At 45.0% G+C, this 19029-nt stretch overlaps 1 protein-coding gene across 1 annotated transcript; it reads left to right on the plus strand.

Annotated features, from left to right (window-relative positions):
- The first annotated feature begins 1529 nt into the window (after positions 1–1529).
- On the plus strand, positions 1530–13543 carry KIAA1045 (KIAA1045 ortholog). Its single transcript, XM_006898527.1, has 7 exons — positions 1530–1907; positions 2533–2718; positions 11357–11435; positions 11752–11957; positions 12609–12769; positions 13039–13137; positions 13447–13543. Exons 1-7 carry the CDS (start codon positions 1530–1532, stop codon positions 13541–13543), a joined length of 1206 nt encoding a protein of 401 aa, XP_006898589.1.
- The last annotated feature ends 5486 nt before the right edge of the window (positions 13544–19029 follow it).

The raw sequence follows: 19029 nt of genomic DNA on the forward strand, positions 1-19029 counted from the left end.
CAGTCAGTTGTCACTTTACTCCTAAATTCCTCTAATTCAGTTTCCATGATAGCAATTATATTTAGTATCATTCCTGTTGCCACTTTTTCCATTTAAGCCATATACTTCTTCCCTAGGCTGTTTCAGTGACCTCTAATTGCTACTACTGCTCCTACTGATATTCTTGTGGACCATTGAGTCAGAACAAACTCATAGCCGACACTCCCATGGGTTTTCAGAGGCAGTAGATTGCATGGGAAGAGATTGCCCATCTTCATCCCATGGAGCAGCTAGGGGATTTCAACTGTGTACCTTTCGCTTGGCAGTGCACCTTCCTTACCACTAAGCCACCATTAACAAATTGAGGGCAATGTGGTACACTGCCCCCCAAGACCTGCCCCAGTAGTGTGATCTCACCTTTCCTTAGACACACCCAGCACTTGGAGACTTTTGACTTCTGATATTAAGTATCTTGGATGTTAAAGCTCAGTCCTTCCATCTTCTTTTCCCTCTAATGGGCTGTCAGTGCTTCGCCCATAAATGTTGTTCAATAGCCTCGATTAGAATGAATTGAGAGTGAGACCAAAAAGGACACTGCTCCACTTTACTTAGAACAAGCACTTCACAGCTAACTGCCACTAAGAAGGCCTTTCAGGCTAGCAAGTAGGAGACTGCCTTTGAATTGTGCTATGTCATGCCCTGTCTCCAATGGTCCACGCTGGTGCTATAGAGGAGGGACAGGGATTACATTACTTTTTAAGCTGATGAAGATACAGGCCTTCCTGGAACAGTTAAAAAAAAAATATAAAGCAGAAAACTATGAGACTGACTCTGGTGAAGACTTAGAAGTGTGAAAAGTACCTTGATGCTTATAAAGGGCCAGTTGTGTGACTCACAGAGCCCCAAAGATAAATGACTACTAATCAGAGAGGGGCAGAGGCTTGTTTGTGACTTTGACTGCATGAATGGAGTGGCAAGCTTCCTGACTGCATCGCTCAGGAACTCTGCAAGCACAGCAGTTCATTTGATGAAGATTATTCCCCAGATGGATTGTGCACGGAGCTTAGTGAGGACTTTTCCTCCAGTCATTGAGTCTGAAATGTGCTACATTGGGCTTCCTTTATGCCTTAGATCTTCTTGTAGGCAGAAGAGACACTTGAGCTCTGAAGTCTCCCAACTGCCTCAGAGTAGCCGAGGTCTGGGGCCTTTTGACCAAATTGACTTTTAGGACGGGGGAAAAATAGCATATGTCGAGTGCCTGTTATCATGTCCTTAAGACAGCCCTCTGAAGTAGACTAGATAGATTTCATAATGAGGGAATTTCTCATTTTATGACAAGGAAAACCAAAGTCATAGGATCATCAGAACTAGAGTCAAGGTCTTCTGACTCCTTACAGAGTGTTCTTTCCACTCCACTATACTAAGTTTCAGAAACGGGAGAAACCATTCAGTATCACTCGCCAGTAGGGAATGGTTGAAACTGATTGGACTAGCATGCTCAGCTGTTGACTAAGAGTCTGTGGCCTTCTGCTTTTTCTCCCCACAGAGCCATGGGGGTGTTGATGTCCAAGCGGCAGACCGTGGAGCAGGTACAGAAGGTGAGCCTGGCTGTGTCTGCCTTCAAGGATGGGCTGCGGGACAGGCCTTCCCTCCGTCGTACGGGGGAGCCATCAGGGTCCCGCCGTGGCACTGTAGAGGGCTCTGTCCAGGAGGTGCAGGAGGAGAAAGAAGCAGAGGCCGAAGCCGCCGCACTTCAGGAAGAGAGCAGTGCCCACCGTGCAGCTTGGGAGCGGCTCCGGGATGGGAGAGGAGTGGAACCTGAGGAGTTTGATAGGACAAATCGTTTCACACCCCCTGCCTTCATCCGCCCCACCCGGAAGCTAGATGATGACAAGCCTCCAGATATCTGCTTGGATCCCAGAGAACCTGTGAGTGACCCCTTGAGGGCAGAATCTTCCAGCATTCGACCCTTTGAGTATAAGGGAGCAGGCTAGAGAGAGCAGGGTGAGCTCAGGTGAGACCAGAATGATCAAGCTGAGTCTACAACAACCTGTGAATTCCTTCCACAAGAACAAAATTGTTAGTTACACCCTAGGTTGTTTTAACAAAAGGCTTGGGTGATAGAGAATGGCACCATGGTGGGTTTCCTGCCAACTCTTCCTGCCCAGGATCCCCAGCCATGGAAGTTCTACTCCCTGGAGAAGAGCATTTGGGAGTTTGAGAGGAAGCAGTTTGAGAGTTCACAGTGACTAGAACTTGCTATTCCAGGAAAACCGGAATACTAAATGTCTTGCAAAGTCTGCAGTAATCTCCCCAACAAGTTGTTCTTCCAAGATGCCAGTAGTATCCCCATTTGAAACATGATCACAAAAGCTTGAACAGTTGGAAGAGCCTCCCGGTTCTTGTCCTCCAGAGGGCGGAAAAACTATTGCTTTAGCACTACTTTTGGTTGGAGCTGCTCCTCCCAGGGAGGCTCAGCCCCATGTGGGAAGAAGCTCTGTGCTTGGTGGCAGTGGGACCTTGCTGTCTGTTCACCCTGCCATCTTTCCCCAGGTTGTCAACGATGAGATGTGTGATGTCTGTGAGGTCTGGACAGCTGAGAGCCTCTTCCCGTGCAGGATCTGTGCCAGGGTCTTCCATGATGGCTGCCTACGCCGTATGGGCTACATCCAGGGAGATGGTGCAGCAGAGGTGACCGAAATGGCACACACAGAAACGGGCTGGAGCTGCCACTACTGTGTGAGCAGGGACTTCGGGGATAGTGAACTACTGCATAGAGGGGGATTTGTCACTTTTTTTTTTTGGAGGCCTGGTCTGGGAACATCTGTTTCTAGGTAGTTAAATAGCTTTCTTAATAGTAAATTTAATAAAAATAGTAGATTTAGAAATGGTAGAGCTAAGATAGGGTTTCCGACCCTCAAGACTGTTAACATCTAGAGCTGGATATTTCTTGGTTATGAGCCTGTATCTGTTGTAGCATGCATCACAGCATCCCTGATTTGAACCCTCTATCACCCACCCCACTTGTGACCATAAAAAATACCTTCAGATATTACTAAATGTTTCCTGGGAGATGGGATCATCCCTGGTTCTAAACCAGTGAGCCAGAGGACTGATTGGAAAGAATGAGACCTGATGTCTCAAAAGTAATTCTATTTGGAACTGTTCAGCTTTTTAATATTCTGCTGTTGTCATTCATTCTATTCATTGGGAAAACTAAGCTGAAATCTTAAACAGCTGGCTTCCAATAATGATAGACTCTATCACAAGAAAACTTTTTGAATCTTAAGATCCTTACTTGGCCTTACCATTTGACTTTTGTTGTTGTTGTTATGTGCCGTCGAGTCGTGTGCAACTCATAGCGACCCTATGTACAACAGCCCTAAACCCTGCTCTATCCTTTGTTAGGAACATTTATTTTTCATATCTGAAATGGTCTTTGAATAAAATAGCAAAGCTCTATTGATCCAAAACTGTGCAAATTAGATATAAATGCCTTTTAATTTTTCATGAAGACAGTCTAAGATTTCCACTGAAAACTAGATTTATTTCCATTTCTCAGCACACCTGAATAGAATTCACAGTTTTGCATTATCAATCTGTTGTCCTAAAGATACCTTCATTCTTCACTTCAGAGTTAGGAGAATATGCTGATCTGTCTTATTGCACTGCCTGGAAATGGGTATACTTACAAATAAATAATTCTTTCTTCCTGGCTTTGTCATGAAATAAAGTATTGAACTGTTCTTTTCAGGCTCTTAAACACCTTCCTCCCAACTAGAATGTGCTTCAACAACAAGGCTGCCCTAAGGACAGTATTCGTCACCTCAGCACCAGTCACCACCCCTCCAAATGCCAGCATTTTTGCTCACAGCTCTCCTTTGGGTATTCTGATGAGCTGAAGGCATCTCCTTCCTAAACCCCTAGGAATATACCGTCCTCTTCTCAGTTTTCTCTCATTTCTACCTACTCTGATTGCTGTTGTTTTTAGGTGTCATCTAGTTGATGCCAGCTCACAATGACTGTATGCAGAGAACAGAGCGCTGCCCAGCCCGGCCGCATCCTCACTGCTCTTGCTGGGTTTGAGCGCACGATTGGCAGTCACTGTATAATCCATCTTGCTGAAGATGTTCATCTTTTTCACTGACCCTCTACTTTACCAAACATGACCTCCTTCTTCAGCGTCTGTTCTCTGCTGACAGCATGTCTGAAAACACATGGGACAGTCTCACCATCCTCCCTTATCAGGAGTGTTTTGGCTGTACTTATGCCAAACAGATTTGTTTGTTCTTCTAGTTGTTGTTTTTGTTGTGTTATGTGCCATCAAGTTGGAACTGACTCATTGCTTACTCTCCAGTGAGGTTTTTAGAGATTATAAATCACATGGAGATTTCATATCTGTCTCCCTTGGAACAACTGGTGGTTTTTATTGTTGTTGTTAGGTGCCATTGAGTCAAGTACAACTCACAGTGACCCCATGAACAGCCAACTTGAACCCTGACCTGTCCTGTGTGTCATCTTCATCATCGCTGACATATTAGCCCATTGCTGAGGTTATCGAGTCAATCCATCTCATTGGCGGTCTTTCTCTCCTTCACTGACCGTTCATCTTTCCAAGCATGATGTCCCTTTCCAAGGAGTAGACTTGCCTAAGAACTGGTCATAGTCCATGGTATATTTCATATTCTTTACTGGCATCATTGGAGAGCTATAGTTTCCTAATGGGTAAGAAGTTACACTGCCAACCCAAAGGTAAGTGTTTCAAATCCACCAAATGTCCCATGGAAGAAGAAAGATGGGCAGTCTTCTCCCATGTGATTGGCAGACTCTGAATACCCACTGGAGGGTTGTTTATGAGTCAATACTTCCTTGAAAGCAGTGAGTTAACTTTAAGAACCATACCATAATGCTAATATCCCTTTTAATTGTCATGTGCTGTTAAGTTGGCTAACACTCAAAATGAGACTATGAAGAACAGTTGAACCTTGTCCTAACCTGTGCCTCACTATCTCCATTACACTTGAACCCATTGTTATTATCACTGTTAGTCTACCTCATTGAAGGTCTTTTCTTTTTCTGATTGTCCACCTTTTCCATCATGATGTCTTTTTTATTTAAGGACTAGCCCTTCTGGACAACATGCCCAAAGTAGTTGCAGCCAAGCTTCACCATCCTTTCCTCTAAGGAGCACTCTGGTTGTACTTCCTCCAAGAAAAATGTGTTTATTCTTTTGGTGGACCATGGGATATTCAGTACTCCAGGCCAAAGCCACAATTTAAGGACAGTGATTCTTCCCTAGTCATCCTTATTCATTGTCCAACTTCCAGATGCTTAGGAAACAATTGAAAATGCCATCATTTTCATAAGGCACATCTTCGTCTTTAATCTGACATCATTGCCCTTTAGCCCTTTGGAGAGGTCCTTCACAGCATATTTTCTGATGAGTCTGCCTAAAAGGTGATTGAAAATACCATGACTTGAGTCAGGTGCATCCCTCAAAGGGACGTCTTTGCTGCCTTTAAAGAAATTACTGCAGTAGATTGGTTACATCATTTGCTTTCTTGACTGCTTCTTCCATGGATGTTGATAATGAATCCAAGTAATATTAAATCCTTGTCAGGTTTCAATCTTTTCCATTTATCATGATTTTGCTTATTGTTCCAGTTGTGAAGAATTTTTGTTTGTTTGTTTTCTTTATGTTGGGGTATAATCCCCAAGTCTTTGAGCTTCATCAGCTTCAAGTCGTCCTCACTTTCTGCAAGCATATTTGTGTAATCTGCATATCACAGACTGGTGAGTCTTCCTTCAGTCTTGATGCCTTGATCATCATAATCTCTATTTTTCAGATTCCTTGGTCAGTGTATAGGTTGATCAACCTTGATAGTTCATACTTTGGACATGTAGCTAGATGAGGCTATTCTTTGGAAAGGGACATCATGCTTGGAAAGATGGAGGGGCAGTGAAGGAGAGAAAGATCTCCAATGAGATAGATTGACATTGTGACTTCAGTAATGGGCTCAAGTGTCTCAGAGATGATGAGGATGGCACTGGATAGGGCAGGTTTCAGAATGGCTGTTCTTAGAGTCGCTGTGAGTCAGACTCGGCAGCACTCAACAACAGCAAAGAATACAGATTGAATAAATATGGTGAAAGGTCACAACTTTGAGTTACACTCTTCCTGAGTTAAAACCATATTGTGTCCTCCAGTTATGTTCAAATTACTATTTGTTGTTCCATGTAGGTTCTGCATGAGCACGTTAAGTGTTCTGCAATTCTGATTCTGTACAATGTTATACATATTTTATTATTATTCATATGGTCCAGTACCTGTGTGTAGTCCATAAACCAGAGGTAAACAAACATCTTTCTCGTATTATCTGCTTTCAGCCAAGATCCAGCAAATGTCAGCGGTGATACCCTGATCCCTGTAGTACTTTGGAGATGTGGTGGATACAACTTGAATTTTTGGCAATTGCTTATTAATGCTTATGCAGCTATCTTAGTATGATCTTCAGCAAAATGTTGTTGTTGTTGTTGTTGTTGTTGTTTACTGTGGAATAAATTTGTTACGATACACTAAAAAAAAAACAAACTAACCCATAGCTGACTCTCCAGCAGCTTTTCAGAGACAGTTAATCACAAGGGAGGAGATTGCCCATCCCTCTCCCGCAGAGCACCTGGTGGCCTTGAACCACGTGCCTTCAGGATTGCAGCACAGCTGCTTGCCACTTGGCCACCAGAGCTCAGCAAAATTTTAGTAGTGTGATTGATATTAATGATATTGTTCAGTAATTTCCAATTCTGTTGGATCATCTGTCTCTGAAATGGACACAAATATGGATCTTTCCAAGCAGTGTACCCATCTCTTGAACCATCTCAATTGGTGTCCCATCACCTGCTGCATACTGCTCTATCACCAGTCCCTTTAGTACATCTTGGACTTGTTCCTTCCATACTGTCAGATTTTAATTGTATGCAGCCTCCTGAAATGGCTAACATCAACCAGATCATTTTGGTATAGTGATTCTGTGTATTCTGCTCTTTTGATGCAGCTTGTATCATTAAACATTTTGCTCTTAGAATTCTTCAGTATTGCAACTCAAGATTTGACTTTTCTCTTTCCATTCTTTCAGCCTGAGAAGTGCCCAGTGTGTTCTGTTCTTTGGAATTTTTAACTGCAGGTCTCTACACATTTCATTGTAGTGTTTTACTTTGTCTTCTCAGGCTGCCCTTTGGAATCTGTTGTTCAGTTATTTTACTTTTTTCCATTTGCTTTGGCTACTGTATCTTCAAGAGCATCCTTCAGCATCTTTTCTGACATTCAGTTTCATCCTTCTTCCTTGTCTTTTTCATAACCTTTTGCTTTCTTCATCTATTATGTCCCTGATATCAGCCCACAATTTGGCAGATCTCCTGTAATTAGTGTGCGGTCAAATACATTCCTAAAATCGTCTCTAAATTGTGGAAGATGATGGAATGTACTTCAAGCCATATATACCTTGGCTTATGAATTTGTTTTCATTTTCTTCAGCTTTAACTTGAATTTACGTATGGCATGTTCCAAAGTCAGACCTTGGCCTTGTTCTGATGATATGGAGTATTTCCATCATCCTCCCCCAGAAGTAGTCAGTTTGATTCCTGTATATTCTATCCAGTGAAATCCAAATGTGTAGTCACCATTTATGTGATTGGAAAAAAATGTGTTTTTAGTGAATAGGTCATTGAACTTGCAAAATTCTATCCTGTGATCTCTGATGTTGTTTCTATCACCAAAACTCTATGTTCCCACTCCTTCCCCATTCTAATCACCGGAATGTATCAGTGCATCTTGATTGCATGCTTCATCGATTTCAGGCTACAGAAGCTAGTCATTGTGAAACTCTTTTCTTGGTTTCCAATAAATATCCTCTTCTCAACTTACTGTCCTCCTGCCTTCTCTGATAATTCTTTCACAGTATCCTTTATTATTTACTTGTCTTAAATTTTAGTGCTTCCCAGGGCTCCGATGTTAACACTGTTCTTTTCTCACTACAGTCTCTTCCTGGGTAACTTTATTCATTCCATGCAAACACATAAGCACTAATAATTTTCTAGAAGCCAGATCTAAATTTCTTCTCATTTGAACTTACCCGTTTTTAATTTCCACAGCTATCTTATACTCAGTATGGCCCAAAATGAACTCATAATTCTCTTCAGACCTGATATGTCTCGGATAATTATCTCTGTAAATAATATTATATTATCGCTCAAGTTACTTACACTAACTCATTTCTCTCCCTAATCCCTCACATTAAGTAAATTAATTCTATTGACTGTATCTTCTAGTCACTCTTAAGTCCCTCCTCACTTCTTCATTTTTTCTTTTTTCCCTCTTTTTTTAAATTTTTTAATTCATATTGTGTTTCATACAATCATTACCAAAATATTGTTATCATGTGCCGTCAAGTTGCTTACAGCTTATAGAGACCCTGTGTGCAACAACTCTGAAGCCTGCCCTAGCCTGAGCCAGGCTCCCTGACTCCAACACACCTATGCCCATTTCCCCAGTTACTATATCATTCCGTCTCATCTGGAGTCTTCCTCTCCTGCGCTGTCCCCACACCCTTCCGAGCATGATAATGTTCTCCAAGGATTGGTCCCTCCTGGCCACATGCCCAAAGTATGTGAGACAGAGCTTCAAATTCCTAGCCTCTAAGGAGAAACTTGGTTTCACCCTTTCCAAGACAGACTGATGTGTTTTCTTGGCATTCCATGAAGAGGAGTTCACAACTCTTCATCAGAAGCACAGATCAAAGGCATCATTTCTTCCTCTGGCATCTTCAATCATTGTCCAGCTCTCTGAAACATAGCTAGTAATTGTGAAGACTATGGCCTGAATCAGGCGTACCTGTTGATTTATACCCACTGTTAAACCTGTCTTTTCAGGTCCCATCTGAATCTTTCCTAATCCCTTTACCCCTCCCTCCACCCACCAAACTCTGTGACTCTGATTTCTCCTCTCCCCACTTCCTCATTCTTTTTTTTTTTTTTAAAATTTTTTTTTTATTATTATTTTGTGTGCGTGTACCGTCAAATCAGATCTGACTGGTACAGGAGGATATTGCACCTCCTTCTCCGGCAGAGCATCTGGTGGATTCGAACCGTGTTCCTCTGGGATTGCAGTGCAGCTTCTTGCCACTAGGCCACCAGAGCTCCCCTACTTCCTCATTCTTAAATCTTCATTTAGCCGTTCACTTTATTTTACCTGTGTTGTTGTAGCAATCACCTAACTGCTCTCCCTGCCTTCAGATTTTGGTGTTCTAATCTACACAGTAACTACTGATAAGACCATAACACTGTCCACTCAAAAGTCCTTTTGTAACCCCCTTCTGCCCTCAGAATAAAGGCCTCACAGAGGCTCAGATCAGGGCATTAATATTGTTTACAACTAAGTTTCTGCCTATCCCTCCTCCCTTGTCTTTTATCATCCTCCCACACCTCCTGCACACACCCACACCACATCCACTTCAGCCGCACTGAACATCTCACAATGTTGTAACACCGTCTTGGTGTCCATCATTTACTGTGTTGTCAGTAAGTGTACATTACAAGAAAGAGTTATTTTTAAAATCCACAAATGAATTCATATGAAATATGGGTTTCTGTCCTTTGCTGGTACTTTAAAGAAAAAAAAAAAACCATACTACCAGAAAACATATAGTTTAAATACTATATAATAATGTTAACAAAATGTTAGAGCTCTTTTGGAATTAAAATTTCTGCACACACACCTACATACACACAGAAAACTCATCTCATTTTAGGAACTTTGTCATAATGGCCTCTGTAAAAGGAGCAGATGCAGTGTGGAGAATGCCAATCCTGATTTCTTCCAGCTTCATAAAGGGGAACTGTCTCCATCAATAATATCCTAGAACCAAACAAATAGCTCCATGATCAGACATGCCACCCCACATGCTCCTGCAACTATTTCTGCCAATCATTGAGTCCAATGTTCATTGCAAATTGACTCACAAACTTCACTCACAATTGTGGGGTTTATTAGGGAAATAGATTAGATTGAGGAGGCAAAGAATATCACACAATGCAAGTCCAGGGTTAGCCCAGCAGTCCCAAACCAGATTAACAGCAAGACACAATTCCTCAATTAGTGAAAGTCTAGATTCAATTCAGCCTCACAAATGCATCGCTGGTTTTCTCAGTCATTCAAAAAACTTTATCTCAAAGCAGTTACAAATCAGCTTTTAATTCAGTCATCCAGAGCAAAACCTTTAACTGTGGCTCCATCACCAATGTTCTTTTGGGCTACACTTCCACAATCTTGGCACACTCCTTCACATTCCCTTCACCATCTGCCATAATCTTTTCATCCTCTCTCCACCACCATCTTTCACGGTGGAGAAAGCACTCTTATACTGATCCTACAGCAGTTGATGATTTGCACGACCATGTACCTGCAATTAAGGTAGCTGGAGACCATGCCACCAACAGGGGCTATTGCAATGGATTAGTTATTGTGTGCCATCAAGTCAGAACTGACCCATAACTGACCCTCCAGCAGGTTTTCAGAGTCATTATTCGCACAGGATGAGATTGCCCACCCTTCTCCTGCAGAGCAGCTAGTGGTTTCAAACTGAGTGTCTTTAGGATTGGAGCGCAGATTCTTACCAGTAGGCTACCAGAGCTCCCTTAGAAAAGCAAATTTTCAAAGTTTCTGACAGCACAGCCTCTCAGGAAATATTTGAGAGTTGCTTAGAGTCGATTAGAAGCAGAGCTAAAACTAAACTTTATTTCAACTGAAAAATTCTTTTGAGTACAGTCTAAAGCAAAAGCTAAATACATAAAATGGTGTTGTTCGGGTTCAAAATTCAGCCCTATACCTATCCTCATCTTCCTTACTTTCTAAGAAACTTCCAAGGAGTCCCTAGCTCAACTCAGAATAATTTGAAAACTGCTATTTTAGGCAAGCTCTGGTGGGCTAGTGGCAAGAAGCTGCACTGCAGTCCAAGAGGTACACGGTTCAAATCCACCAGATGCTCTGCTGGAGCAGGAGGAACAATCTCCTCCTGTATCAGTCAGATCTGATTTGACGGTACACACAAAAAAATAATAAAATTTTTAAAACCCTGCTCTTTTAATAAAATGGACTTAAGGCTGGAGTTAGGATATTTGGTTCTACAGAAGATTCTGTCACAGAGTTGAGTAACTCTAAGCAAGGTCTTTCTCCTTTGTGGGGCCTCAGTCTACCTTGGTTGTGAAATAAAGTATCTCAGAATTGCCTTGCAATTGAAATACTCTTTCAAAATGTCGATCCCTAGCCTTTCTCTCTCACTGGACTCTGAGATCACTGACTCCGTGCTTTCTTTGTTACCCCTAGGACAACCTCAACTTGCTGCTTACCGAGGAGGAAATGTACAGCCTCATGGAGACCTTTCAGCAGTGTAAAGTCATTCCTGGTGAGGCTGGAGGGTGCTGTTGTGAAGGGAGAGGGGCTGGGTGGGTTTCCTCTTTCACCTTTCTAGGATGAGCCATGAGAGGAGTATTTTGGAAATGGAGAGTGTGTAGGGGGTAAATTGTCCCTGTTCCCAAGTTGTTGACCAACAGAGGCACCACCCCCGGCCACACCCTGAGTTACCCTGGCTGTGGGAGGAGACAGAGACTAAACAAGAGCTGTGAAAATGGGGACACTGGAGGGTGCCCTGGAGGTGAGTGGAGGTGCCCTAGAGGCTTGGAAAGGGGTGAGGATGGCCAGCCTGGGGTGCCTCCCCACAGATTGCTCCCTGACTCTGGAGGACTTCCTGCGCTACCGCCACCAAGCAGCAAAGCGGGGGGACAGTGAGAGGGCCCTGAGTGATGAGCAAGAGGAGCAGGCAGCTCGACAGTTTGCAGCCCTGGATCCTGAGCATCGGGGCCATATCGAGTGGCCTGACTTCTTGTCCCATGAGTCCCTCCTACTTCTGCAGCAGTTGCGTCCCCAGGTGAGGTGCTCTTTGAAAACCCATGTGGGAGTTATTTAAAGGGTTATAACCACTAGGGAGCTCTGGTGCCTTGATGGTATGGAGTTGCACTGCCAACCCAAAGACGTGGTTCAAATCCACCAGGTGCTCCATGGGAGAAGAAGGATGGGCAGTCTCCTCCTATGTGATTAACTGTGTCTGTAAACCTAGTAAGGGCTCAGCTAAGAGTTGATTCCAGCTTGATGTAACACAACAACAACTCACTAGAAGTGTAACTAGAATGAATTTTTTTTCCCCAACTAAAACTTCTCAGGTATAGAATAACACAGAAGCATATACATAAAGTGTATTAAAATGGCCATGGAATGTTGGGTGTCAGAGCCCTAGGAAGTGTGCTGGGTAGACTGGGAAAGCACTGGGTCCTCTCTGAGCAGGGGCCATTACACAATGGGCTCTGGTTCCACCCAGTGGCCAGTGATCCAGTGCCCAGGAAACTGGCCTAAGAAGATTGACTTGCACTGGGCCTCAGTCGGAAAGCTAATACTACCAGAAAGACCATGGGCAACTTTAAGGAAAAACCTTATTTACAGCTGCAAAGGTGATAATAGAGTTAGCTCTCTCTATGGTTTGACAGTTAACCTTTAAGATCTTAACTTGTCTCTTCTTCCTCAGAACTCTCTGTTGAGACTTCTGACAGTCAAGGAGCGAGAACGAGCCCGAGCCACCTTCTTGGCACTGGGCAGTGGAAACACTATCAGTGAGGCGGAGTGCCGCCGTGCCCGGAATTCTTGGTTCTGCAAACACCTCTCAGAGGCACCTTCCTGCAGTGTCAGGTCTGCTCCTTACCAATCGCAGCTCACCCTACCCTCCTCATTTCCCATGCCAGTTGACCTTGGGGTGAAAGGTATTTTCCCCTCTTCTGCCAACTTCTGGGAGAGGATTCTCTTCCATACTATACAAAGGGCAACCTCTGCTTCAAACTCTCTCCTCCCTTGTTGGCAAAGGCTAGACATGCACATCCAGAATCATGAGATCAACAAAGTTTAGGAGGAGCCAGGCCTTTCACTATCCCGGTCCTAACCAGAGGTCCTTTGTCTAACAGCATAAGCCATGTAGGTCCCATAGCAGACAGCAGTCCAGCCAGCAGCAGCAGCAGCAGCAAGAGCCAGGATAAGACCCTGTCCACTGAGCAGGAGTCCAGGTGAGTGAGACCTCTTAACCTGGTTGTCTGCACCCACACCAACCCCTACTCTTGACACACAGACCGAAGAACAGTAAGGGCCCACCCCGGAAGCCAGGTTCCCAGAGGGCACATTTGACCCCTGATCTTTAGGGCCAGCTATCCTGTGGATTTGGTAACACCAGGCCAAGCCATAACCACCTCAGACAGAAGCCAAAACTTCCCTGAGCTTTTTCCACCCCAAGTCATGCTTCAGCTGGGATCCAGTGTACTGAGCCTTCAAGCTCTGCAGTCAGCTTCCAAAGTCTCTCCTCTTTGCTTTTACTCTAGATATGTGGACTGGCCCACGTTCCTCCAGGAGAATGTCATCTACATCTTGGCTGCTCGTCCCAACAGTGCAGCCATTCATCTGAAACCCCCAGGATAGCATGGACCAGAGGAGCTCAACTTGGGGACCATGGCATTCTCTCCCTCCTTTCCTTTCTCCTCTTCCCCTACCAACCCCTGGCACTGAGATTCATGGGGATGGGGCACTGCCAGCATCTTAATTTATCAGTAGGCTTTAATGGCACTGAAATCCTCATTCCTGCCACAGTAAAGGCAGTAAAAGCCTTGCCGTGGGGAGAAGCCTTGGGAGCCATGGCAGCATCCGCCCCTACACTGCAGACTGAGGGAATCCATGCCCCTGTCTTCACATCAAAGCTAGCCTCACAGACTGACTTCTGATATATAAGTCTCTGGCCAATAATTCTTAATAATGAGGGAGCATATTCGACTCATGTGTTCTCCTGGAAATGCTACCAACCCCCTTTACACCTGCCCACATACATGTCTTTGCGTGCACATGTACACACACACACACACGCCTACCTGTCCACGCCTTCAGAGGCTTGGTTCCTTTTTGTTGGAAAAGGACCAAAATCCCTTTATAAAGCCTCTGGTATAGATGAGGGGATCTCTACTTATCCCTTTCCTTGGCTAGTTCTGATATCTGAATCTCTGGCCAAGTAATTCTTAATGAGTGGGCATATCACACTAACATGTGCCCCTGGAAACGCTACAAACCCCTTTTACTCCCTTAGAAAATCCCCTCTGGTAAGCCACTGTTAGTCGCGGGCCTGTACTGTATCGCTGGGATGCGTTAGGGTGGAGAAATAGTTAGAAACCACCTAGTCCACCTTGACTAGAACACAACTACCTTGATTATACAAGAAGGAGGCAGCCACCCCACCCCCCCGAAGTCTAGAAACCTCTCAACCAGATCAGCCAAGCAAGTCAAGAAGTCTTTACCAGAATAGTCCAAAGCTAGGGTAAGTACTCCTGGCCTCTATTTTTCAAATAGTGGCTTATGATCCAGAGCCCAGGGAGGCCTGCTTGCATCAGGAGTCATAGTCGTCTGTTTTAAATGCTTCACCCAAGATGGTCACCAGAGACCCAAAGCGTGAGCTCCAGTGAAGCAAGATCTGAATGGAAGAGGAGGAGAGAGGGCTCCATCCTACCATCTGCTCCAGTTCATCTCAACCACAGACCTAGGAAAGTATGCCATTAAATAGCAAACAGAATGAGCCTCATCTGCTGCCCAGAAAGGAGCAGCTGCACAGAATCCATCACCAGGGACTCCTTTCAGCCATCCTGACAGCGAGGATAGGGACCTGGCACTCAGAAGAGGATATTTATCTAACCATCCTGAGCTGAGAGGGATCCACACAGCCTGACAGAAGGGGAAGTTTTCCCTTCTCCCTAGTCATTGCATTGTGGCCTGAGTTACTTCCTCTTATCACTGCATCCTTTCCCCAATAAGTTAGGTCCTGGCTGGACATGGAAAGCCTTCAGTTATTGGTGGTGGTGATGGTTGTCTGCTGTTGAGTCAGAACCGACTCATAGCTGACCCTCAAGCAGGTTTTCAGAGACAGTAAATCAGATATGAGTTGACTGGTCATCTTTCCCCTTTGGAGCAGCTGGTGGATTGAACTGTGTGCCTTTGGATTGTCAGTGTACCTTCTTACCACTAGGCCACCAGAGTCCTCTTCAGATAGAGGAGTCTGCCTCAGAGGCTGCAAGCACCGCCTCCAAGCCCCAGCTCCCCTGGGTTTCCACCAGGTTCTCAAATCAGGTGTATTGGGATAGGTTTGGCCCTGGGATCCAGGTTTTATTCCATAGCAAATTTCACTGTACATTTTTGGAGGTTTGGATCTATGGAAAGTCTCCTCCCATTATGATCTACAGCCTCAAAAAGCCAATGAAAGGGCGCTGTGCATTAGAACTGACTAAGTGGCAGTGAGTGAGCGAGTGAGTGGCTTAGATATGCCAGCTCTCACTACCGCAAGTTATTAGAAAGAGACTAAACTCAGTCATGCCAAAACTAGCCTGTCCCCTTTGCTCAAGGCACTTTCCTGTACTGATTAGAGTACTTAGAGGAGGACATAGCCTGTCAGTGTTGGGATGCTCAGAGCAAAGCGGAGCTGCCACTAGAGGTGTGGTGAGAGAGCTCTGTAACTTCCTCCTGTAGACACTGCCTGACCTAGAAGCATGGTGATAAGCCAGGTTCTGATTGGTACTGAAATGAAGCAGACACTCAGAAGATCAGTGTTCATGTGTATGGTCCTGAACATGTTAAACCCACTGTTTTGTAAATACTCCTCAGTTCTAAGACTGATCAGTAGGAGGGACCATTATGCAGTCTAGTACCCATCCACCTACCCCCCAAAATAAAACAGCAAGCACAAACTCTTGGGGCCAAAGACTGCATCTGAAGCAGCCAGACCTGGGTTTTGCACTGAGAAAATTAAAGCACATTAAACACGGGTTCTCACTTACTCTCCTGGCAAATCACTCTGTACATTAGTGGCCTTGGGTCTTTTGATCTCCTGGACAAAGCGTTTGTGTAGAGACATGCTCTGGGCTTTAAGAGCTTTGCTTTTCTTCTGCCTCCTCATCAGTCATGGTGACTGGAAGTCTGTCATCTTGCTCCCTGATGCTTCACAGATCAAGACAACGCTTAACCTCCCTGGCGCTCCTGCTTACAGCTTTCTGTGGTGAGGGTGAGACAGGATCACTTCGGGCCAGCTGTTTCTCAGCCTAGCAAAGCAGACCCTGGAGCCCTTCCGCAACAGCATCTGACCCATCTGGGATCATCTCATTCCTGTTACTGGAAAACTTTCTTCATGGGGTCCTGATGCAGAAGGCCTAAGGGACACTGCCCTTAGAGAACAGAGTTCCAAGTCCACGAGAGTTGTTCCCTGGGCTCCACTGGAGTCCTAAAACACTTGGAGGCACGAAGGAGCAACCAGCCTCTCCTTAAGCACCCCGCTCTTTACCAAAGGGAAGGACCCATCAGTCCCCTATTTCCGCATTGCAGAAACCCCACCCTGTTCCCACTGCCCACCCCCAGCAATGTCTTAATTTATGAAGTCCCTCTAAAGTCTAAGAAAATGTCCAGGCTTTTTAAATGTAGTGCAGCCCATTCCTTTTCTTTGTCGGGCACTTTCATCACTGTAGCTGTCTGAAATTCTGCCAAGTATAAAAATTAGAGTCTGACTCTATTAAGAATATGAGAAAATGTTTCAGTCTTGTCTTCTTGGCTGCCCCAAAATGAGATGAGTGTTTTTCCCCAGCACCGCCTACTCCACCTCCTGACACATGTGCTCCTCTGAAGACCACTTGCCTTTAGCACATTTTCCACTCAGCAGTCCTCTTCCTCATGCTCCCAGTTTTAAGTCAAGGGTCAGCTGGATGATGATCTGGAACTGCAGGACAGAGAGTCAGCTGAGGGAATAGCTGTCACTCCAAAGCCTCTCCAGGTCTTCTCCATGACCTCCGGGGTCACCCTTCCCCAGCAGCCATCGGCACAGAGCTTTTGAACAGTGGCCCTTTGGACAACCCAGGGATGGAGTTCCCTCACTCCTTGATAATGATCAACTCTAAGTGCTCTTCTACCTTTGAGGACAGCTGCAGCAGAAGTCATGAGCACACCACCTCTTCCTGCCATTGCCTGAGGCAACTGGAGCTGGCCGGGCAGACACTGGCCTTTCTGGCTCTTCCTGTTGGATGGCACATCTGACCTTTATATAAGTGGTCAAGTTTAGGACACTCCTATTACTGTCACCAATACAGGAGGCACAGGGTTAAACTACCCAGGAAGAAGACCTCTCATATGGGGAGTGAAACCAGGTTGTGCATAGGCCTCTTAGACAGCTGGAAGCACAACCTCAACCATTGTAGGTGTTAGCTTCAGTAAGGTCAGTAGAAGCTGATGGTGTCCTCGAACAGCTGTGACCAGCCCAGAACTGAGTAGCCTCCAGACAGAATGGAGAACTAGTAGCAGGCTCTCGTGATCCTTCTATGTTCTCTTCAAACCTTCCCGTGAATTGTGATGTATTCTTGGCACTAAAAGAACAACCCTGATGCCAGAATCTCAGGATACCCTGGCAGCACTCGTAACCACAGCCACTTTCTGTCCCCTTTGTTTATAGCAGAAGTGCCTGCTGCCTTCTCTTCACCACTTAGATTTCATTCGCACAGGATCTCTTAGCTCCTGGTTACAACCCAGGTGACAGAGCTCTGTCTTGAGGTGGTGATACTAAAGTATCCTGACTGTTCCCAACAGCTCAGTCCTGGAGGAGGGTGGGACTAGGCATTTTTCCTACTGTTGATATCCTACTTGGTACTGTTACTGGCAACTTTGGAAGGGAAAGAAAAAGCACAGAATTTCCACCAAACCCAACTAGCACTAAGGAAAAGCTAAAGCCCAGGGAATCCCCATTCTTCCCCCTGGGAAGCAGAGCGTGATGTCATCAGATCTTGTCTGGGCTAATGGGCCAAATCACCTTCCACAGATAATAGAGAATATTAAGGCTAAGTAGCATGACCTTTCCATATGTGGTGAGAAGACCTTTAAGCTTAACCACCAGTCATTTAGATGGCCGGTGGCCCAAATGCCAGATCACAACAGGATTGTGAGAGGGACTCTGAGAACATTTGAGCAACAGTAGAGGATCCAATACCATCTGGTCTCATGCCCTACCCACGTGCTTTTCTGTAGACAGTTATTTGACAGGCAGCGAGGAATGTCCTCAAGTCCTGTCTCCCCATCACTGCAGCTGCATGTTCCTCCCCTTGGTTCATCCTTCACGGGCACTGCAGAAGGAACTTTCTCCCAGAGGCTAGCCACAGTGGAAGTCCTAATAAAAAAGATTGTGATGCTACTTCAGCTTCTTGTCTTTTGTTTAGTAAGCGTGCTGTGTTTCTGAGTGGTTTTCTATCCTTGGTCAATTTTCGAGTCTAAATAAAAGGGGGGGGGGCAGCTGTGGTCTCAATAAGACAATATACTCTGACTCCCTTTCTAGAACTTCCCTGAGCCTGACCGTCAGAAGAATCAAGTGCTAAGGGAGGAGACTACCACAGATAACAGTGGAAAATGGAGTACTAAGTAAAGGAGCCAGCCTCTCACAAAACTGAGGAAATAAAGGACTGCTGATGACTTAGTGGTAAGGAGTTGTGTGGCCAAAGGTTTGAATCCACAGCTCTCTGCAGGAAAAAGATGGGCAATTTCCTGTGCAGTCTACTGCTTCTTAAAACCCTCTGGAGGGTCAGCTATGGGTTGATTGTGACAGTACTCAACTGTAAAGGCCTTGGAAGCTAACTGCTGGTATTGTAACCCTCCACCCACCCCAGCCCTCACCTCCCTGGGGACACATTCTGAGGCAAAGAGTAGGGAAGCTAGTTGGCTGTTTTCTCCTGATACTGTCCTTACCAAGTCCCAGTGTTTCCCCAATTTTCCCAAATTATTTTAATGTGATATGGTTGTTGTTGTTATTGTTGTTATGTGCCGTCGAGTTGTTTCTGACTCATAGCAACCCTATGCACAACAGCCCTAAACCCTGCTCTATCCTGCGCCAACAGCACCGCCTCTGA

This window comes from Elephantulus edwardii, unplaced genomic scaffold (assembly GCF_000299155.1).
Source record: "Elephantulus edwardii isolate Elephantulus edwardi_28Jun2011 unplaced genomic scaffold, EleEdw1.0 scaffold00232, whole genome shotgun sequence".
Lineage (NCBI taxonomy): Eukaryota > Metazoa > Chordata > Mammalia > Macroscelidea > Macroscelididae > Elephantulus > Elephantulus edwardii.